Source organism: Phocoena sinus, chromosome 15 (assembly GCF_008692025.1).
Source record: "Phocoena sinus isolate mPhoSin1 chromosome 15, mPhoSin1.pri, whole genome shotgun sequence".
NCBI classification, from domain to species: Eukaryota; Metazoa; Chordata; class Mammalia; order Artiodactyla; family Phocoenidae; genus Phocoena; species Phocoena sinus.
Genome location: NC_045777.1, coordinates 27,547,596 through 27,571,806, shown reverse-complemented (window position 1 = coordinate 27,571,806; position 24,211 = coordinate 27,547,596). Strand labels below are relative to the sequence as shown.

Sequence of the window (24,211 nt, the reverse complement as noted above, 5' to 3'; positions counted from 1 at the left end):
AAGAAAACATTGGTACGACTTAGGTCAGAGGGTTTTGCCTATGCTCTCTTTTAGGAGTTTTATGGTGTCATGTCTTAGTCTTTAAGCCATTTTGAGTTTATTTTTGTGTATGGTATGAGGGTGTGTTCTAACTTCAGTGGTTTACATTGCAGCTGTCCAACTTTCCCAGCACCACTTAATGAAGAGACTGTCTTTTTCTCCCATTTTATATTCTTGCCTCCTTTGTCAAAGATTAATTGACTGTAGGTGTGTGGATTTATTTCTGGGCTCTCTGTTCTCTTCCACTGATCTGTGTGTCTGTTTTTATACCGATAGGACACTGTTTTGATTACTGTAGCTTTGTAGTATTGTCTGAGGTCTGGGAGAGTTATACCTCCTGCTTTGTTTTTGTTCCTCAGGTGTCACAGTATTCTTTCAACAAATATTTCTGAACGGTATTCTATGTCAGCTTCTGTGGTAGATTCCTCAGGATACAAAGGCACTATTCTCTACTTTTGGAGCTTTGTTTAGCTAGGGCAACAGATGTGTAAACAGTACAGTGACACTGCTAGATGGAAAAGGTAAGCAAAGTGTGCTGTTGGAGTACAGAGGAGGGGTCTCGGTCATTAGAAATTTTCTGTAAATCTGTGGTTAGGTCTGTATTTCTTAATTGGCAAAAAGCATACTGCAAAGTACTCCAAGGTGTTTTCTGTTAAGTTCTAACTGGACTAGTAATGGAAACTAAATCAAGGAGCAAATGGTGTTAAGTTGAGAGCTTAAACCGGCTTTTGCTCTTGCATCTGATAATGCTGAATCTTTTCTTTGCCCATATTTTTCCCCAGTTACCTTTTTAAAATATATCACTTTTAATTTACTTATGTATTTATAAATTTATATATGTAGTATAGAGCAGGGATTGCTAACTGAAATACCTGCAGGAGTCGAGCCAGTAAGATAAATGTATAGAGTTGTCCAGGTTTACCTGTGGCATCTTCCAGTAGGTTGGTTTTAGAGCCCATTGTTGGATAATCACCGTTAGCAGATCCAAGTGATTTTGTCAGTGCAGGAATGCAGAATCATTGTTACCAGAAAGACAGATCTTTCTCCTTCCTTCTTAAGAGAAACTGAAGGTTGATTTTTTAGTGTTGGCAACCAAGTCACACTTAGAAATATTTATTATGAAAATCTTTAACAAATAATTGAACTTAATATCTGATTCACTTTTTAAAAACACTGTGGAAAACTTGCACAAGAATGTTCATAGCAGCATTATTCATAATGGCCATAAAGTGGAAACAAATGTCCATCAACTGATGAATGGATGAACAAAATGTGGTATATCCTTACAGTGGATTCAGCCATTAAAAGGAATGAACTACTGTAAAGCTACGTCATGGATGAACCTTGAAAACATGCTAAATGAAAGAAGCCAGATACACAAGGATACATATTGTGTGATTCTGTTTTTATGAAGTGTCCAGGATAGGTAGATCTATAGAGACAGAAAGCAGATTAGTGGTTCTTAAGAGGTGAGGGGGTATTAGGAGTGACTGCTATGGGATATTCATTTTCTTTGGAGGTGAAGGTAATGTTCTGGAATCATATGGTAGTGATGGTTGCATGCTACAAACATACTAAAAACCACTGAATTGTACACTTCAAAATGATGGATGTGATGTTGTGTGGATTTTATCTGTTTTAAAAATTGGAAGAAAAAATACTGTGTGAGCCAAATAGGACATATATGTTTGCTATAAAGCAGAACGAATAGGCTGTGAATCTAGACAGAATATTTTAAAATCACCACCTCATTGTGACACTGTAAAAATTGCTCAGATTCACCTTCTGTAAAATGGGAAAGGTATTACCTAGGTCTTAGACTTGTTAGGTTTAAAAGTGATAAATATAAATCCCAAGGAGTAGTATAGGCATAGGCGTTCACATTTCTTTAGAATTGGAAGCTGGAAAATGTTTGCTGCCCTCTGTTCCAGCCTATTTGTTGTTGGCAAGTCTAGGACAACCCACCCTATTAATTATTGCTTATTGATCACCTGCAGGGAGTATCTCCTGGGTAACCTATCTCCATGATAGTAAAGGAGGGAGAGGGAGAGGATATTACGCCTTATATTCTGCAGTTTCCTCAGTGTAATCAGATAGGTTAAACGACAGATCCAAGGTCATATTTGGTCCTAGTGGCTCCAGTGTTCCTGTTCTTTTAAATCCAAGGTTCACATTTTTCAGTTATAGAGTACTGAACTGTTTCTGTAGCTCTATCAAGGATTGTATGGCACTGTGTTCATCACCTGGGTAAAATGCATGGCCTCATAAAACTTGTGGTTCCAAAGAAACATCTCTCACACATACTGACTGGCTTCACATCTCATTGGGAAGTGATAGTATGACCGTTATGTGATAAAATTTACATGCAAGACCAAAGAGCATCTGTAAAATTGGCTGCACATCAAATATCCATTATACCTTTACAGCCAAACTGCTTTTCTCAGTTCTGAACAGGAGCAGGTCCATATGCAAGGAAATTTGATTTTTGCCAAAATGTTGTCTATTACTGTCTTAATATAAGTTCATCAAACATTTATGGAACATATCAACATGCTTAGGCACCATAATAAACACAGGTTATATACCAAGAGAAATAAACCATGGTTCAGGTCCTTGAATTGATAGTTTAATGAGTGAGAAGTATATAAACAAAACACATGTGATAATGTAATGAGTATATAGGGGTGCTTTGGCACCATAGAGGAAGTATTTTGGTTCATTTTGGAGAGTTGTGGAAGGCTTCATTGTGGACGTAAAAGTTGCTGATTCTTGAAGGGTGAGTAGGATTTCCCCTAGCAAGCTGTATTGTGGAGGGCATAAAGTATGATGGCACAGAAGAGGCGGGGGAGCATGTTCAGTACTCATTTGCTTAACATTTTTTAAAGTTTTAAACTTTTTACAAAGTGTTATGGAAATACTAAGCTGTGCAGTAGGAAGACATTAGGATAGAATGGAGGTTGAAAACTGATAGCCAGTTACAATACTGATTGAAATGGAAATGGCTAAATATTCAGGATTTTCATTTCCTCTTGTATCAGTTTTCCCAAGTCTTTTTCCTCTAAGTATTTCAGATGTGTTCTTCATGTTATCCTATGTTTTAGGATACAGCATATGATAGGATTTTCCCCTTTTTTTAATTTTATTTTTTAAATTGGTATACAGTAAAATTGATTCCTTTTTGTGTGTACAGTTCTATAAATTTTGACACACAAAGAGTCAAGTAACCACCATCACAACAAGGGGAAAGAACAATTATATCACCTCCCTCATATTACCCAGCCTCCCACCCCTATTCTCTGGCAAATTTTGTTCTGTTCTGTTCTCAGTTACTATAGTTTTATCTTTTCACAAATGTTATATAAATGGAACCAAGCAATATATAATATTTTGGAACTGGGTTCTTTCACTCAGTATTGCTTTTGAGATTCATCAGAGCTGTGTGTATCGGTGGTTAGTTCCTTTTTATTGTTGAGTAGAATTCCATTGTATGGATGGACCACAGTTTGCTTATCCATTTAAGATTCTTTGGTGATTATGAACAGAGCTGCTGTAAATCTACATGTATAGGCTTTTATGAACATAGTGAGTGGGGCTTCTGGGTTACGTGAAAATTTTTAACTTCCTAAGAAATTGCCAAACTGTTTCCAGAAGGGCTTTGTTATACTATTTTGCATTCCTACTAGCAATGTAAGATCTCTCTAGCACCTAGTATTGTTCACATTTAACTTCTAATTTGAAATAATTTCAGATTTACAGAAGAGCTGCAAAGATAGAATCCTCATATACCCTTCACCCAGCTTCCCCTAATGTTAACGTATCACATAACCATGACACTTTATTAAAACTTAGAAATTAACACTGATACAGTACTATTAACTAAACTGTGGACTTTATTTGGATTTTACCAGTTATGTCCTTTTTCTGTTCCAGGATCCAGTCCAAGAAACCAAATTACATTTAGTTGTTTTGTCTCCTCTAGTCTGTGACAGTTTCTCAGTCTTTCCTTGATTTTCAAAACTTTCACAGTTTTGGAGAAGACTGGTGAGCTTTGTAGAATGTCCTTCAATTTAGGTTCTAATCTTTTTCTAATCTCTAATCATGATTAGATTATGGTTATGGCTTTTTGAGAATGCCACAGAGGTGATGTGCTCTTCTCATTACATATTTAGGGTATATGATATTAACATAACCTATCTTTAGTGATGTTTAGATAGTGTCTACCAGGTTTCTGCACTGTAGAGTTGCTGTTTCTCCCTTTCCATACTTATTCATTAGAAGGGCTTTTCTAAGTCCAACTCACCTTCAAGAGAAGGAACGTTAAGCTCCACCTCCTTGAGGGAGGCATATCAAATAATTTGTGGACATATGTTAAAACCATCATAGTAGTTAGTGAGTATCCTGGAGGAGATACTTAGAGGCTATGCAAATATCCTGTTCTCTTAAAAATTTTACTAACCAGTTTTAGCATCAGTCAGTGGATCTTGCCTGTGGCAATTACTGTGCTGATCTAATGGTAATTTTCTATTTCTTTTTTTCTTTCTACATGTGTAAGTTGAATTCTTGTGTAAGGAAGATTTTTTTAATTTATTAAATCATTTATTTATATAGTGTGGACTCATGGATGTTTATTTTATTCTTTGGGGTTACTATCTAATACTGTCATTATATTTTATTCAAATTGTTCAAGCTTTTGCACTTGGAACTCTTTCAGGTTGGCTCCCATGTCCCTTTGACTACAAGATTTGCCAGGCTATCTTATATTTTCCCTGCCTCGATCCTAGAATCAGCCATTTCTCTAAAGAGCCCTCCTTCCTTTTATTGGATAAAGATATTGAGAAACCAATGTTTGGACACTAGTTATTCTTGTTGCTACTCATTGACACTACTTCTAGGTGCTCTTAGTGGACAGAGCTAGGAATTTGCATCCAGAAATGTCCGCTGTTTGTGGTGCACAGTTCTATGGGTTCTAACACTACTTAGAGTAATAAATCCACCTCTGCAGTATTAAACAGAACAGTTGCATTTCCATGTGTCAATCACTCATGTTCTGTCTTCATAGTTCTGCCTTTTTCAGTATGTCATATAAATGGAAACATACAATATCTAGCTTTTTGGATCTGACTCCTTAACAAAATATATTTAAGATTCATCCATGTTGTTGTACGAATCAATAGTTTGTTTCCCATTGTATGATTATACCACCATTTATTTATCCATTCACCTGTTGGACATCTTGGTTGTTTCTGTTTTTTTGCGATTATGAATAAAGCTGCTGTCAACATTTGCATACAGGTTTTTGTGTGAACATAGATTTTCAGTTCACTTGAGTAAATCCCTAGGAGTGGGAATGCTGAGTTACATGGTGTTTATTTAGCTTTATAATCAGTGGACAAATTTTTCCAAGATTGCTATACCATGTTGCGTTTTCATCAAGAATGAATTAGTTTCTGTTGCTCCAAATTAGTTTCTGTTACATCCTCACCAGCTTTTGGTGTCGTCAATTTTTTTTTAAGCCACTTTAATAACTCTGTAGTGGATCTCATTTTAATTTGATCTTTTGTGAAGTGTCTGTTCAGATCTTTTGCTGGTTTTTTGTTTGTTTGTTTGTTTGGCAGTACGCGGGCCTCTCACTGTTGTGGCTTCTCCCGTTGCGGAGCACAGGCTCAGCGGCCATGGCTCACGGGCGTAGCCGCTCCGCGGCATGTGGGATCTCCTCGGACCAGCGCACGAACCCGTGTCCCCTGCATCGGCAGGCGGACTCTCAACCACTGCGCCACCAGGGAAGCCCCCTTTTGCTTGTTTTTTAATTGGAGTGTTTTCTTATTGTTGAGTTCTTTGTATTTCATACATGCAGTTCCTTTATCAGGTATGTGATTTGCAAATATATTCTATCTGTGGCATTTTTTTCATTCTGTTCACAGTGTCTTTTACAGAGCAGAAATGTTTTAGTGTTGATGAGGTCCAATTTTTCAGGTTTACTTTTATGGATTGTGCTTTTGGTGTCATGTAAAGAACTCTGCCTAATCTCAAATCACAAGATTTTCTTATAAAGGTTTGATCATTTTACATTTAGATCCACAATCCATTATGAGTTGTTTTTTTAATAAGGTGTGAGGTTTAGATTGAAGGTCGTGATTTTGTATATGGATGTCCAAGTTTCCCAAGACTATTTACAGAAAAGATTATCCTTTCTTCTTTGAACTGCTTTTCCACCTTTGTCAAAAATCATTTGGCCATATTTGTGTGGGTCTGTTTCTATACCTCATTCTGTTCTATTGATTTATGTTTTTTATCCCTTTGCTAATGACACAGTTTTAAAAACTAAGCTTTGCAATAAATAAAGTTAGATCATATGATTCCTTTAGCTTTATTTTTCTTTTTCAAGACTGGTTTGGTTATTCTGGTTCATTTGGATTTCTTTTTTAATCCAGTCTGACAGTCTTTTGTCTTTTACCAGAATGATTTATTTCATTTATATTTAATATAATTAGTCATATTTATGTAACTTTTTTCTCTGTTTCTTATGTTCTGGGTTTTTTTCTTCTTTTTTCTTACGTTTTTTTGGATTCTTCTTATTCCATTCCCCCCCACCGCCAATCTTTCTAGTTTGGAAATACATGGTATTTTTGTTCTATCAGTAAGATACCATCGTAAATATTGTAACTTGGAGCCATAACTTATCAAAGATGTTTTTTTGAACTTTTCCATAAATTTTGCTCATCTTTCTCTTTCAATTCAAACCTTCCAAATGGGGTATTGTTCCTTATTTTCTTTCTTCAGAGATATTTACTGGATGTAGAATTTTTTTTTTTTTTTGCGGTATGCAGGCCTCTCGCTGTTGTGGCCTCTCCCATTGCGAAGTACAGGCTCCGGACGCGCAGGCTCAGCGGCATGGCTCACGGGCCCAGCCGCTGCACAGCATGTGGGATCCTCCCGGACCGGGGCACGAACCCGCGTCCCCTGAATCGGCAGGCGGACTCTCAACCACTGCGCCACCAGGGAAGCCCGTGGATGTAGAATTTTAATATGGCGGGTTTTTCTCTCAGCATACTATAGGTATTAAACTGTCTTGGCTTCATTGTTACTTTTGGAGAAAACTGTTCTAATGTTGCTTCTTTGAATGCAGTCTGTCTTCTCTGCTTGCTTTTCAAATTTCTCTTTATCTTCAGTTTTTCTTCTGTTTTATTGCATGATTAGTTGTGATTTCTTTTTATTGCTCTTGTTTGGTATTTGTTGGCTTCTGGAATGTGATTGTGTCTGATTGCTTCTGGGACTTTCTCAACTTAACCTCTTCAGCTATTGCCTCTGCCCTGTCCCATTTTCTCCTTTTCTTCTAGTTCCAATTAAAAGTATATGAAACCACTTCACAGTATTATTCTTCTCTTATTTTTTTATAGTTTGGACCTTTCTGCTACACTGTGGATAATTTCTAGCCTGTTTTCCAGTTCCTTAGTTTTCTCTTCATCCTTTTGAATCTACTTTTTTTTTGGCCCTACCACGCAGCTTGTGGGATCTTAGTTCCCTGACCAGGGATTGAACCAGCGCCCTCCACATCAAGAGCATGGAGTCCTAACCGCTGGACCACCAGAGAGTTCCCTGAATCTACTGTTAAATCAGTCCATTTCAGTTACTTATTTCTGAAAGTTCTGTTTTGTTCTTCCATGTTTTGAAATCTGCTGTTACTTTTTAAGTATCCTGTTCCCTGCAGATATTCTGAAACTTATTTGTGTAAGCATAGTCAACATAGTTGTTAAGTCTCTGTGGGTTTTTTTCTGTTGTCTGTTCTTTTTCTGCCAGTCTAACTATTGGAGTCTTCAACACCTAGTTGTCTTTGATTACAAGTTGGATATTGTATATGAAAAATTATTTGTAGGATTCATTTGAAGCCCACAGCAAGCTTGTTCATGTCGGGTATCTGTGGACATTACTGGTCCAGGGACCACCTTAAAACAAGCTTCAGATCAGACATTCCCTCTATAGGGCTATAATTCTTCCCTGGATCTTCTACTCCCTTTTCACTCCCACCCTAAGATTGTAACTCTCAAGTCTCAGCTTATTATGATGAGGGCCTCGTCTTTATCCTCCCTCCCTCCCTTCTTTCTTACCTTCAATTTATTTATTATGAGGAGGGACTCCTCACCTTGTGAGAGCCCTGGGCTTTGGTTTCTGTCAGAACAAAATTCTAATTTTCAGGGATCAACAAAGACGCTTTGGGCTTCCTTGCTTGCTTACTTCTCTGGGCTCTCATTTTCTCTTCACTTTTGGCTATATGCTTGTCGGTCTTATTTAAGAATGTGAGAGAGAGAGAGATGGGGGTGTGTGTGTGTGTGTGTGTGTGTGTGTGTGTGTGTGTGTGTGTGTGTGTGTGTGTGTGTGTGTGTTTAATCCATTCTCTTTGGTTCTCACTAGGAGAGTTGACCTAAGTAACCTAGCCCACCATTACTGAAGACAGGAAAGTTACCTGCAGAAATCTTCACTTTGAAAACTGAGAAGCAGTCACACTTTCAGGGATTGTCTACAAACTCTAGCTACTTGTCCTTTCTAGGCATTTTGCTTTGTGACCTCTGCAGTAGAACTGATTTGTTAGAGGAGTGGAGAAAGGAAGAGAATGAGATCTAAAGTGCAGTGGTTGTGAATTAATCATTGTTTCGGGGGAGAGGGCCACATATAGTAACAGTTGAGTAGAATGCACTAGTGTTTTCCACCGTAGATATTAAAAGGTTGTTGATCTGATGTGCTTCTTATAGAGGATAACAGGGTGTGCCAGCTTTTGATCATTTGGGGATACAAAGTTATAGGTCTTTAAAATTCCTAACTTAAAGAATTGTGCTTTACAATTTGTTCAGGGGACGCGTCTGATTCAGCGGACGCGGGTTCATGCCCCGGTCCGGGAGGATCCCACATGCTGTGCAGCGGCTGGGCCCGTGAGCCAATTTGTTGTATTGGTGTTTCTCATCTGAATAATTCCTGTGCACCCTTCAAAACTGAGCTTAGATGTTATTTCTTCCCTAACTGCCTTTCCCCAAACATTGAAGTACTCCATAAATATTTATTGAATGGATGATAATGGGTTGGTGGGTGACTTAAGTTCCCTTCAGTTCCTGCAGAGCACCCTGACTTAATTCTTTCAAGCACTGATCAGAGATTTTAATAGTCTGTTTTCTTTGTTGGAGGGCAGAATTACTTTCTCTTTATTCTCCAGGGCCTAGAGAAAGGATCCCTTCCTGGCAATCAAGCATGTTTCCTGGTACATAATAAGTATTAGATAAATGCTTAATGAATGAACATTCTGCTCGTGATTTTGAAAGGAGGAGATAATTGGAAATTAAGGGCAACTATGGACATTTGAAACAAGTGATTCAGATAGTATTAACTACTTACGCTTTTTTTGTGTTCATTTGACCTTCTAAACAGTGCCACTTTGAAAGGGGAAAGGACAAGTTTGTATGACTAAATGTTTGTCTTTGCTTCTACCACGAGGCAAAAACATATACATAGTTTGTTCCACAAATCCTCTTACCAGTTTTTGCTGCCTTATTGCTAAGAAGAGTTCATTCTCTGCTGCAGTGCTTCAGAGGTGTTTTGCCTCATACAACTACTTTTCCTCTAAACAAGTGGTCTAAATCACGCAGTCAGTGCAATATAAGCACATTCGCATTCTTTACTGTAGAACTCTTTGTCCTGCCTGGACGAGTATGAGCTCTTGTTCATTAACTATGGTTGATCTAGGGATGGGAGGGGGATCTTTTTTTTTTTTTCTTAAGATGGAGACCCTAATAAATATTAGGGTTAAAAGACATAATAAAACTGTTGCACGATTTGAAAATATTTTAAATTTAGAGTTCCAGAATAATCTTTTCTAGTTCTAATACTAGAAAATTGATCTATAAAACTACATTAGCGCAAGAGGGAAGACATATGGGAACATATGTATATGTATAGCTGATTCACTTTGTTGTAAAGCAGAAACTAACACACCATTGTAAAGCAATTATACCCCAATAAAGATGTTTAAAAAAAAAAAAAAAAAAAGAAACAGTAGTTCAGCAACAAAACAAGGTCCTGAAAAAAAAAAAAAAAAAAAAAACTACATTAGTACAAATGACTGATTGTGCATTTTCTGATATTGGTCCATTCACTAAGCCTCTGATTTTCTTTTTTAGTTGCCAGATTGAAAAACAGAAATCACATGGAGTAGAAGAGATTAGAGGGAGAGACTGACTGAAGAGGACAAAAGGAGTTTTTATTGAAATTAATTAGTTCTGTTACATTTATGTCAATAAACATTACTTTCACAGTACATATTTTAGCCTGATGATTTAGTGAAGTTTTCTTTTCCTTGCATTTTATTAAAGTATAGGTCAAGCAGAGCCATGTATTAATAATTAGCTTTGGTTGCAGGTGTGGTCTGACTTTAGTAGGGAAAATTTTGTTGACAAGATAATTTTTCATAGTTGATTAATTGGCTTTTATTAGGCTAAGCATCGAGCAAACAAAACTTAGCCATGACTTCAGAGTCAGTCTGAGAGCTTTTAAAATAGAATTAGTGATCTGAAATTATTAGCCATGAAAGTTACATCTCCTTTTATGCAATACACGAGGACAGTAAGAACTAAGTAAGGTCATTTAAAATGGAAATTAGGGCTTCTCTGGTGGCGCAGTGGTTGAGAGTCCGCCTGCCGATGCAGGGGACACGGGTTCGTGCCCCGGTCCGGGAAGATCCCACATGCCGTGGAGCAGCTGGGCCCGTGAGCCATGGCTGCTGAGCCTGTGCGTCCGGAGCCTGTGCTCCGCAACAGGAGAGGCCCGCGTGCCGCAAATAAATAAATAAATGGTAATACTTTTTCTGTAAGTTATATTTTTTTAAGGTATGCTTCTATTGTGAATGGTAGATAGGAGAATTGACCTTCAGGATACTCAGGACTCAAGCACTTTTCCCAACTTTCAGATAAGCCATTATAAAAATTGCTAAACTAGAGTTTCTTCAGTATTCTTTTAATTCTAATTGTTGTGGGAGAAAAATACCAATCTTAACTGTGGCCCTCTTATTTAATAGAAGCTATATTGGTGGGGCGGGGAGTGAAGAGAAAATTACTCAAGAACTCTTGAGTTAGTCTTTTAGTTTTCCTAGCTATGTACCAGATGACCTGAAGTGTTTAGGGGTACTCTGCCTTTTGGAGGCAACTTCATTTTTATTTCATTTTTTTGAAAATAAACCAACATTGATTTGATTGATAAATAATATTTACTGGACATCATACAAAATGCAGAGACTTCAGCTGGGTACTGTAAAATCAAAAGATTAATTAGATAATGGATCTTGACTTCAAGGAGCTAAGGGTCTAATAAGGAAATTAAGGTATGATGTGGAAAGTGATAAGTTCAGTTCGATAGGAATGAAAAGACATGAACCTTAAGGGCCAGCCATTTTGGCTTTGAATCCCAGCTCCATCTCTACTGGATATTCTTGCTAAAGCTACTGAATTTACTTTGGCTATTTTCTTATCTGTAGATTAGGAAAAGAAATGCCTGCCACATAGAATTCTGGAGGAGAGGTGTGGGGGGCAGGTATTTAAAGCTGAAAAACTCTTTTAGCTCCAGACTTGTAATACCTGATTGCGTGTTCAGTACCCTTTTTAATATGTCAAAGAGCCATTTTAACCTTATGTTTAAAACCTGACTTGTGAGCTCTTCCAGAATGTTTTCTGTCTCCATGAATGGCATCAACAGTCTCTCTAGCCAGAAATCTAAAAGTCACTTCCACTCCTTACCCCATTATCCAGTCCACCCAGAGCTATTGATTTTACACCATAAATTTTGTTCGTCATATTAGTTCACTTATCTCCATTGCTACCACCATAGGTCAGGCCTTTATCATCTGTCTTACACAGGCTACTGTTGACAGCTTTCTGTTTCGCTGAAAGTATTCTCTCTTGCCTGTCTCACACCCAGCCAGAGTAAGCTTGTTCAAAATGTACATATGGGTCACTTTTCTGCTTAAAATTCTTCAATGAATTTCCATTATCCTTAATCTGCAGATAAAATCTTAAAGGCACATTGGTCTCACTGTTATGCCTCGCTCATTATTGTATTCCCAAAGCCTAGCATAATACTTTTTCATAGTAGTTGCTCATATATTTAAGGGATGAACAAAGGAAGGAATGTCTGAAAGAACCAAATCTGTGGTTGAGAGATTTAGGCTTGTCCCTGTATTTCCTTCCTTTTAGGCTGCATGTGAATATACATACACATTTACAGCAGTACAAGTGAAGTAGTATTTCTGAATAGAATAATGTTTATCTTCTTTTTTCTATCTTTTTTTTTTTTTGCGGTACGCGGGCCTCTCACTGTTGTGGCCTCTCCCGTTGCAGAGCACAGGCTCCTGACGTGCAGGCTCAGTGGCCATGGCTCACGGGCCCAGCCACTCCGCGGCATGTGGGATCTTCCCGGACCGGGACACGAACCCGTGTCCCCTGCATCGGCAGGCGGACTCGCATCCACTGCGCCACCAGGGAAGCCCTCTTTTTTCTATCTTTTCACATCCCCTCTTTACCCCATTCCATCACCCTCCCTCATCCCTCCCTGCACCATTTTATTTATCTGAAGTTGCTAAGCTATAGTTTAAGAACACACACCCCACCGTCCCCCACCCCTGTTTTCTTCTCCCCGCATAATTAACGAAAGCCAACTATTTGGAATTCATGTGAATGACTCTCTTACTCTAAGCAGATTATTTGGTATGCATGACAGTAAAGTGAAGCACCTCTTTGGGTTACTGCAAAAATAGCTCGTTGTCCTCCCAGTGGAGAATCAAATTCACCAGTTCATAAATTAGGTCCCAGTTGATGAGGCACAAAGCTGCAAGGGCCAGTCAAACAAGTACTTGAGAATCTCAGGAGTTTCATTAGTGAATAGCCTTGCTCTACGCTTCTCAGAGAATGCCAAGGCCTTATGAGAGCAGAAGACTGGGTGATAAGAGTGTGATTGATACATGGGCTAATAAATGGGAGTTGGGGAGTATTTTTCATGTGAGTCAGATGATTTCCACGGAGAAATGAGGTCTCATTTTGTAATGGCATGTCCACCCATGAGTTGGCCCTCAGAGGCTGGGAGTTAACCACAGCTCCTATAATTTCTGTACTTTGAAGAAAACTAGGAGTGAAGACCACAGCCTTTTAAGGTTAGGCTTCTGCTTATTAGTTTTCACTAAGGAGCAATGGCATGGTAATCATTTAATAATAATTTACATGTGTTCGGTGTTTTTGAGCCCTTTCTGGAAGATCATCTCGCTTGAGCTTCCCTTCAGTCTGCAAGTGCAGTTAGGCAGGTTTTATAAGTGATGAATCAAAGCTGGAAGAACCCCAGTAGAGGTCCTGTAGCCAAATAGGGATTTGAACCCAGGACTCCACTGCTTGCTTCATCACATTGCATATTGCATCTAATCCCATTTATTCAATTTGTGCTGATTTTACAAACTTCTTAAGTTCATTGGGGAAGAGCTTTGAGACCCAGGGTGTCTTACAGAATATCAACAGAAAGAATAAAATACCTATAAAGGAATATAGAGACTGAAGAGAAAGATACTGTCTCAGAGAAGAAGGTAAGAATTTAAGAGTTTAGTATCATTAAAATTCATAAATTCCTGGGACAGTATTTCTACTGGTTTAATGCTGTTGTCTATACCATTTTGGCTGTTTGCACACATACACACACCTTTACCCGTCTCCCTAGCGTCTTTTGCTGTTGTTAGTGCAGTGATAATAGTCACCAAAAAAGCCAGCAGTCCTAAAGCACAAATGACCTTGTTTCTTTGGGAAGAAGAAAAGTTACAATAAAAGTGTCTGCTTTCTGGTTTTTTGCTTGTTTGGGTGTGTGTGTGTGTTTATAATTAATTGATATTAGGTAAAGATACATTAGGTTATTATCACCCAGGTGGTTTTATAAAACCAAAGAAATAAATATTTGGAAATAATTTTAAAGACAGTTTTGGTCCACTTTTTAGTAAGAATCTAAATTATTTTTTGTGTTCTGGCCATTTAAGTTGTATACATATGGGACCCCAGAGTTGAACAGAGGCAAGTTATAGGGGCTTTTATGAATTGGAGAATTCGTAGGTAGACAAATGGATCTTTTGATCTCATATATTGCTGGGGAGGGAGGTGGGAGTATCATTGTTTGTCACACTTTTGGAGGATAGCATTAACCCCCATCCTAGTCTTTCTTGCTCTTCCTCTAAAAGCTTTAAGCTGCTGAAATTGTGGGCATAAGGAGACATCTCTTCTGGCTTACTTTTTGGTGTAGTAGCTAAGCTCCAGCTTAAATACAACATTAGAAAGAACATGTAGATGGTTGTGAGTCTCATAGAGGTCTCAAATAGGCACAGTTCTGAACACTTTACACTTATTAGTTCATTGAATCCTCACCACAAACCTGAGAGGTGAATACAGTTATCTCTATTTTGTAGTCTGGTTAAATGTCGTCAGCTCCTTCTAGCTGTGTATCCTTTGGCAAGTTACTTAACCTTTCTTTACTTCATTTTCCTCATCTGTAGAATGGGGTAATGGTAACTGTCCTTATCAGCTCCTTGTGTGGTAAGGGTTATGAAATAATTCACATAAAGCACATGGTGAATGCTTGTAGATGTTAGCTGTTGTTGTCTAACTAGTTTATGATTACATGGCAAAAAAGATTATTGTCACAAGAATCAGAAGTTTGGTTTCCAGTCCTTAACTCTCCTGTTAAGTAGCTATGTGATTATAGGTAAATTTTCCTCTTTCTGGGCCTCAGTTTTCTTATACCCATTTTTTAAAAACTTTTTACTTGAAAGTAACTTCAAATTTATAAGAGACAGAAATAAAAATAGTACAGATATGACACCAAGAGCACAGACAAGACAAAATAGACAAATTAGAGTTCATCAAAATTTAAAAGTGTAGTGCATCAGCGGACACCACCAACAGAATAAAAAGGCAACCCACAGAATGGCAGAAAGTATTTGCAAATAACATATCTGATAAGGGATTAGTATCCAGAATATATAAGGAACTTCTGCAACTCAACAAGCAAAAGAAAAGAAAATTAAAAAATAAAGGACTTGAATAGTCATCTCTCCAAAGAAGATAAATAAATGGCCAGTAAACACCTGAAAAAGTGCTTAGCATCACTAATCATTAGAGAAGTACCAGTCAAAACCACAGTGAGATACCACTTTATATCCATTAAGATGGCTGCTATTAAAAAAAATTACATAAATGCTGGAGAGGATGTGGAGAAATTGGAACCTTTGTGCATTGCTGATGGGAATATAAAATGATGCAGCCACTGTGGAAAAGAGTGTGCTGGTTCCTCAAAAAATTAAAGATAGAATTACCATATGATCTGCAATTCCACCCAAAAGAATTGAAAGGAGGAACTCCAGAAGATATTTGTACAGCAGTGTTCATAGCAGCGTTATTCACAATAGCCTAAAGGTGGAAACAACCCAGGTGTCTATTGATGAATGAATGGATAGACAAAATGTGGTATATACATGCAATGGAGCTATTCAGCCTTAAAGAGGGAGGAAATTCTGGCATATACTACAAACATGGATGAACCTTGAAGACATGCTAAATGAAATGAGCCAAGTGTAAAAGGACAAATGTTCTACAATTACACTTACATGAGGTACCTAGAGTAGTCAAACTCAGAGACGAAAAATAAAATGATGGTTATATAAGGAGCTGGGGGAGGAGGGAGTTGGTGTTTAATGGGTACAGAGTTTCAGTTTGGGATGATGAAAATTTTCTAGAGATGGAGGATGTGGTGATGGTTGTACTAGAATGTGAATGTACTTAATGCCTCTGAACTGTATGCTTAAACATTGTTAATTTTGGTAAATTTTATATTTGTATTTTACCACAATTTTAAAAAATATGTTTGAACAAAATTAAAATAGTACAAAGAAACATCTGTATCCCCATTGACCCAGATTTACTTACTGTTATATTTTACCCCATTTGCTTTATCATGTGTGAGTGCATTCTTGTATACACCTAATCTAAATCCAGTTTTGTCGTTTGATCTGATAGTATTTTTAATAGCATTTTCCCCCATCTAGTACAGGATACAGTCTAGAGTAGGACATTGTATTTAGTTGTCATGTCTCTTTAGCCTTCCTTTATCTTTTATAATATTGACATGTTTGAAGAGCACAGTGTATTACTCCCCACCCCAGAATTTTTTAATAGAAGCTTCCTCATTTTCTGTTTGTCTTTGCCTTGTAATTAGATTGAGGTTACACAATCTTGGCCAGAAAATGCATGGGTGATGTGTCTTCCTCAGGTTATAACATCTGGAGACTCAATATATTTTTTTAAAATATGATTGGCTTTATTCTGTGATTTATGCATCAGACAGCATCCTATCAAGCAAACAGAAGGGTGTTCCCTCAATATATTTGTAACTAAATGCAGAGTAAAGGGAATCTACAAATGCTATAGAAATCTCAGAGAATGGAGATAATGAGATTGGAGGGGGGGTGGGGGGGCATGATGAAGGAGACTTAGTTTACTGATTTGGTAGAAAGCACGTTTCTAAAATTTTACCAGCTTTTCCTCAGTGTCAAATTCTGCATTAGTTCAGCCAATGTATATTACTGTCTTCCACCAGTTTTTTTATTTACTTACTTTTTAATTAATTAATTAATTTTTATTTTTGGCTGCATTGGGCCTTCGTTGCTGCGCTCGGGCTTTCTCTAGTTGCGGCGAGCAGGGGCTACTCTTTGTTGCGGTCCACAGGCTTCTCATTGTGGTGGCTTCTCTTGTTGCAGAGTATGGGCTCTAGGCGTGCGGGCTTCAGTAGTTGTGGCTCGGGGGCTCTAGAGTGCAGGCTCAGTAGTTGTGGTGCTCGGGCTTAATTGCTCTGCGGCATGTGGGATCTTCCCGGACCAGGACTCAAACCCGTGTCCCCTGCATTGGCAGGCGGATTCTTAACAACTACGCCACCAGGGAAGACCTCCACCAGTTTTTATTAAGCTTGCTCCTATATTAAATAAATCAGGAGGAAACTACTGGTTTCTTTCTTTTTCTTTTTAATGAAATCAAGTGTATCTTTCAAATGGTGATCACTGGCCTACGTATTATTATGTAAAGTTACCCAAATAATAAAATGACGTTGAACTTTGATGTATGAGAACAAGTCTGTTCTCTTCCTGGTTTCATCAAATATTAGTCAGGCTAAGGTTTGTACTGTGGACTTTGCCACCATTCTAGAGTGTTTTAGCACCCTTACTTGAGCTGTAGAAAGCTGTTGAAAGGGAAGAGCTGTTCTTGCTAATACTGTTTTTTTTTTTTTTGGCTGCATTGGGTCTTCGTTGCTGCACGCAGGCCTTTTCTACTTGCGGCGAGCCAGGGCTACTCTTCATTGCGGTGCACGGATTTCTCATTGCGGTGGCTTCTCTTATTGTGGAACATGGGCTCTAGGTGCGCGGGCTTCAAAAGTTGTGGCTCGCGGGCTCTAGAGCGCAGGCTCAGTAGTTGTGGCGCACGGGTTTAGTTGCTCTGAGGCACATGGGATCTTCCCGGACCAGGCCTCAAACCCATGTCCCCTGCATTGGCAGGCGTATTCTTTTTTTTTTTTTTTTTTTTTGTTTGTTTGTTTGTTTGTTTTTTTGCGGTACGCAGGCCTCTCACTGTTGTGGCCTCTCCCGTTGCGGAGCACAGGCTCCAGACACGCAGGCTCAGCTTCCATGGCTCACGGGCCCAGCCGCCGCTCGGCGGCACGTGGGATCCTCCAGCACCGGGGCACGAACCCGCGTCCCCTGCATCGGCAGGCGGACTCTCAACCACTGCGCCACCAGGGAAGCCCGGCAGGCGTATTCTTAACCACTGTGCCACTAAGGAATCCCTTGCTAATACTTTTTGTAGAATGTATAAATAGTAGTAATGCTGATGGGTTTATCCACAATGCCATTCTTCCCTTTCAGGCTATCTTTTAAAGAGCATCCAAACTTTAGATGAAGAGGTAACAGGCTACTTTGTAGAATAGGATTAGGGCCAGTATACGTTTAAGTATATTTCTTGGGATTTGGGTGTTTTGTTTTAATTTTTCCCCATGTTTCAGGAAACACTGTGATTGGCACAGTTGGGATATGTTCATTGGTTAACAGGTAGGAGAGCCAGAGGTATGTTTGAGGCCATTACTCAGGATGATTTTTTTTCTTCCTGTATGCTTTTTAAAAATGGTTCCTTGGCGTTTGTATGTTTTGTTTCTGCAGTTTGAAGAAAACAGTTCTGAAACGAGGTCTTACCCCCAGCTGCCTCTCAATACAGTGATTGCCATCTCTCCAAACGTCAAGTCCAGCTTTGTCCGCCAACCTGTCTGACATGTCGGGACCCGTGCCAAGCAGGGCCAGAGTTTACACAGATGTTAATACGCACAGACCCCGAGAGTACTGGGATTACGAGTCACATGTGGTGGAATGGGGGTAATAATTTCCGTTTACTTCACTGTACTCGCCCAAAGGGCTGACTCTTGTGCATTTGTTGAGTAATTTACAACAGGAAACTTCCCTGACTGTACAGTTATAAACCTCAAGATTGAACGCAATTTTTGTTTTCTTCTACAGTAAAGAAACAGGGTATTGGCTTTGGTCAATTAACAGTTCTGATGGGTTTACCATTTTAAAAACATTTCGGTCTCTTATTTTTTTCTCCAATGTATATATTCTGTATGGTAACAAAGAGTTATCTATTAGCTTGCTCAGCTAAGGGCTTTGCAGTTAGGTGAGAATTAATACTTGAGAGACTTTGAAAACACCAGGCTCTTACATAAAGTGTTTTTGAGGTCAGAGAATGTTGTCCCATGATGATACTGAAGGATAAAACAGTTCTCCAGAAAGGTGTCCTCTTTCTGATGAGAAGCAAAATTAAACCCTTAAAACATTTGCCCTTATCATGAGGCTAGCCATGTGTAATGTGGCATTCAGCCCAAATTCCATCCTGAACAGTTGCAGTCTGCCTGAAGAGCTGTGTTTGCCCTCCTAATTTTCTGTGCAGTCTCATTTGGATGTTTGCATTTCTTGTCCCAACATAGTATGTATTTAATTGATCAGGTCGTACCTTTTGTGATAAAATTATTTTGATATTCAAATGCAAAAGATAGCAATTTGAAAACTTGGTAAAGCTGCAGCTCCCATACACTGTATTTTATATCTGTCCACATGTGATTTTCATAGCATGTAAATGGTCTTCAAAATTTGTCATAGGGTGTGTTTTAATGCTGATTGGGCCATGATTCTTAACGGTAAGTACATTATCTCTGCACAAGGAGGCACAGTGTGCTTCAAAGATACCATCAAGAACCATGGTACAGTGCCAGTAAATGTTACCATTATTGATAATCTAACAATTTTCCTCTTACATGCTTTGGACTCTAGGAATGCCTGAGTTTTACTGCAGAAATTTCAGCTCTCTTCAAATTAAGTGCTTTGAGCTTAGTTCTGCTTAAATTTTGGCACTAAACAACCCTTTGAGTTTTTGGCGTGGTGCTATTTGCTTGCTTGCATTTGTTTTCTGTGCCCTCCCACAGGAAAAGAGCTCAACCAGAACTAAGAGCTTCCTTCCCTAGACCTGCCATGATTATTACATTGTCCATTGTCCTTAGTACCTTTTACCTTCTCTGTTCATTCACTTTCCTTTTTTTTTTCTTTTGCTTGAGGAAAATGAATGGCTGATTTTTTACATTTTTTACACTGAATTTTCAGTGCCTCCAGCAGGAGTAAATAGCATTTAGGCCTTATTGAAAAGACTCTCATTCTTTAGAGCAAATTCCTCTAAGTTGTAAGCAGAGGCAGGGAGAAAAATGTTAGCATTTCCCTTATTCTTTTCCACCTCTGAGGTTGCTTAGTAGTCTTGGAATATGGGTAAAAGTAGGGGAAGGGACACCTAACTGTGGTTCATGATCTGTAGTGTGGTTTGCAAACTTCATTACGTGGACTGTCCTCAGAGCTTTGGAGGGCAAGTTGGAGGTCAAACCTATATGTTTGAAAGCCACTTACCTGCAAAGAGACCCATTAGAAATCGGCTGCTCCCAAAGTGTGGCTGAATTGAAATATTCTTGTATTGACTTCCTGTAAGATGCCAACACTGAGCCAGGCACTGAGGGACAGGAATATATATAAATTATTTTCCAAGGGAAAGCTGTCTGTTGTTGGAGACAAACATACATAACAAACCCCAATACAAGCTATCTGCGTGTGGTATGTCAATAGAGATGTGAACAACTTGGGATTTGAAAGAATAACTGAAAGTCTTAAATTTTTTAACACTAGGATTTGGAACACACATTTTAAATTGGCCAAATTTTTAAAAAATACAAAGAAGCCAATTGGGAATTATTTGAAATACGTTTTATTTCTTTTACTCTACTGGCTATAGTTTTGTAAGTTGAATTAGTGCTTGATAATTTGAACTTTTAAAATCATTGTGACTGACTCTTTTTGTTCCCAGAAATCAAGATGACTACCAGCTGGTTAGAAAATTAGGCCGGGGTAAATACAGTGAAGTATTTGAAGCCATCAACATCACAAATAATGAAAAAGTTGTTGTTAAAATTCTCAAGGTAAGTACAAGAAGAGAGATTATAACTTCACAGGTTTTTGGAGTTCAGAAATTTTTTTTAAAGTAGCGCTTGAAAAGGTTTTTGGAGTGCTTTAACACCTTGATTTTATTGCTCCTTTGAAGTCGATAGAAGAGATTATCTTCATTTGACAGATCAGGAAACTGAAGCAAGAGAAGTGTTTGACTCAAATCGTACAGCTAGATTGTGGCAGAGGGAGGGAGTAAAGATTCAGTCTTCTCTGTCCTAGATCTTGCCTAACACTGATTTCCTATTTCTTACATTTTTAGTTCTAATCCATGCTTTTGTTTTCAATGAGTTGTTAGCTCTACTGTGTAAAGATGAGGAGCCACAAATGCAGACTTTTAGAGGACAGGTGGATCACATTAATGCAGCTAGTCTGATTTAAGTGCCCATGATTAGAAGATGTGAGTGATGGGTACTATGGCACGTGCTCCAGCTCCAGCTGATGATTGCCCAGCAGGAGTGCAAGTCTAATGTTTTTTGGTACTGTTTCGCAAAAAGAAGCTAGACATTTATATCTGTATACTAATTCCCCTGGTTTTTAAATGTTGGCTTGAGTTTTTTAAAACACCGTACAGGCCAGATTTGGCCAATGGGCTACCTGTATGCAAATTGTGATTTAGTTATAACTGTACTGTACACTGCCATATACCAGGAACCTAGCATACAGTTCCTTGCCACAGGAACTTTTCCATATTTGACACGAGAAGCAGAGGGACTCAGACTTTCTCAATTTATAACACCCATATTGCTTCAGTGACTCTCATGGTACCCCTAAGCCAAAAGAAATACGGTTTTGTTTATTAAGTAGTTAAGTCCAGATAACTAAAAAAAGTATTTGTGTTTCAACTGGTAGCCATTTAAAAACTTATACACATAAGTTGAAAAAGTAATTTTATTTTATTCTTATATAACCATAATTAATTACTATTGGGATATGTATACCTATTAGTCACTGCACAACTTCTCAAATGTTGGAATCAGATTGGACACCAGCAGCCTCATTTCCTGTTCCACATTGATTTTTGCACAATACTTGCTTTTTGTCACAGCAATTGCTGAAAACCCAGTTTCACAAAAATATGCCATTAAAGAGAATATAGTGCAATCTAATATTGAAACTGAACTACCTCAGGCTGGTAGTGCACTCATTGACTGACAGACAGCAAGTATTAATTGGCATCTTCCTTCAAAAAGTAAAAATCCCACAGAACACCTGTTTTGGCATACCTTTCGGGAACCAGAGTTTAAGTATTTATATCTTATCTTGTGTAGAAAGAGAACTAGGCTGGAAATCGGGACATTTGGATTCTAATCCAAACTCTAAAAGTAATTAGCCATGGTAGTCCTTTTAATTATTTAAGACATATTGGTTCATCTGTGAAAATGAGAGTTACCAGGATCAAATACAAAATTGTATATAAAAAAAAATTGTATATAGATATATACTTTGGAAACGGAAGTTCTGTGTAATTGTAAGATGATATTCCTATGGAAAAGTATATGATAGACTGAAGTGATATATTATTTAGAGTCATCTGAAAGTCATAAATAGTGAGTCTTACAGTTCGGAAGAGAGTAGTGATGGTTAGGCAAAGCTCCCTGGAACTGTTTTCAGGCCCTGAGTGGGAGAAGGATTTGGATTGGTGTGCATGGGAGCATGGAAGGGAAGCATACTCTAGAATGCACAAGATTAAGAAAAGAAGAAATAAGTGAGAGAAATGTTTCATGTAGAAGCTGTCATGTGATCATACATGGGAAGTAAACTTGGAAAAGGAGATTAAATTAATGATGGCCTGGGAAAAGATAACATCTCCATTTCCTTCCAGCCTTGCAAACTGTGATTTTTATCTCATCTAGGTTGTTGGGAGCCATTGATGGTCTTGAGTGATGGGTGGTTTGGAAAGATTTTTTTTCCTAGCTCAGTCTTTTCCTAACTGTACTGTATATGTTACTGTAACTGTGTAGCTAGATGGTATAATTATAGATAAAGTTCACTCATAACTATATTTAAATTTTTTAATTTCCCCCCATTTATTAGACAAAATTTGCATTGATCACATTAAATTAGGATTTAAGTGACCTGCCTGGTCTGTCTAGCTTTTGTAAGTTTATAGATTTTAAGGATTCTGTAGAATAAAAGTTTTGTAAACCAGTAGCTTTTTGCCATCAACCAGCAGTTGGGATATAGTGATTCAGTAGAAAACAGGAGAGAGATTGATAGATTAGTTCCTGGAGAGTAGAAACATCTCCTAGATACTCCAGCAGATCAGAAAGATCTGGTAGTCGAAGCAAATAGAAAACTTGTGATCAGCTTGTTTCCTAGCCAGTGTAGTGAGTTCTAATAGAAGCAAGGCTGAGACCATGGATTGAATTAAATGTGGAATTCACTATTAGTAAAACAGCTTCCATTTATTTATTTACTTTTAATATGTTTTTTTATTTTTTTTTTTGGCCACACCTCATGGCTTGCGGGATCTTAATTCCCCGACCAGGGATCGAACCCAGGCCCTCGGCAGTGAAAGCTCGGAGTCCTAACCACTGGACCGCCAGGGAATTCCCAGCTTCCATTTATTGACTGTCTACTTTGCATTGGGCCCTTTTGTAGCTGTAGTATTTACATCACAATTCTGCAAGGCAAGTGTGAAGTTCAGAAACACTTAAGTGCTTTTCCCAAAGTTCCACAGCTACAAAGCCAGGGTTTGAGGACAGTCTTTCCAAAATGTGCTTGCTTCCTGCTGTACCATGTGCTTAGGACTCAAGAAAAGGTTAAAAGAGTCTACAGTATTGTTTGGTAGTTCCTAGATCTGGATTATCAGCCCGAGAAGCGTCTAAAAATAGATCTCCAGCTCTGTTCTCAAGATTCTGATTCAGCAGATCTATACAGTTTGTATATTAAAAAACCCAGGTTGATAATCAAAGTTTAGTAACCAGTAGTCTTGTTAATGAAGAGATGATATATACTTACAACAGTTTCTAAGAAGCGTATGCAGTGTGTCAGTAGTCTGAGGTGACCAACACCAATAGGAAAGATTGCCTGGTCCAGTGTGGCAGACACAGGTCACACGTGGTTATTGAGCATTTGAAATATGGCTGGTCCAAACTGAGATATGCTGTAAGCATAAAGTACAGCAGATTTCAAAGGCCTAGTACAAAAAATATATATATAAAATTGCTCATTAGTAATTTTTTATATTGATTTACATGTTGAAATGATAACATTTTGGTTATATTTTTGTTAACTAAAATGTATTATTAAAATTAATTTTGTCTGTTTCTTTATATTTTTTAAACGAGGGTACTAGAACATTTTAAATAAACCTGTGGGGAATTCCCTGGCGGTCCAGTGGTTAGGACTCGGCACTTTCACTGCCACAGCCTAGGTTCAGTCCCTGGTGTGGGAACTAAGATCCCACAAGCCGTGAGGCGTGGCCAAAAAAATAAAAAATAAAATACACATGTGGCTTGCATTGTATTTCTTTTGGACCAGCACTGTTTTAGACTGTTTGGAAAGAAGGTTTTGTAGAGGAGGTGCATTTGGACCAAAGCC

General features: G+C 38.3%; 1 protein-coding gene across 5 annotated transcripts in view; it reads left to right on the top strand.

The window, feature by feature from the left end:
• The window catches only part of CSNK2A1 (casein kinase 2 alpha 1), a 56,871-nt gene that overhangs the window by 12,692 nt on the left and 19,968 nt on the right, over positions 1-24,211 (top strand). For 4 of the 5 annotated variants that reach the window (XM_032604647.1, XM_032604646.1, XM_032604643.1 and 1 more), the window contains 2 exons: positions 18,296-18,505; positions 20,529-20,640. In XM_032604647.1, the coding sequence (XP_032460538.1) occupies positions 18,405-18,505; positions 20,529-20,640 (213 nt within the window). In that variant the 5' untranslated portion in view covers positions 18,296-18,404. Of the gene's footprint in view, positions 1-13,173; positions 13,640-18,295; positions 18,506-20,528; positions 20,641-24,211 lie in introns of those variants that run through there. The other variant, XM_032604645.1, reaches the window with a different exon arrangement.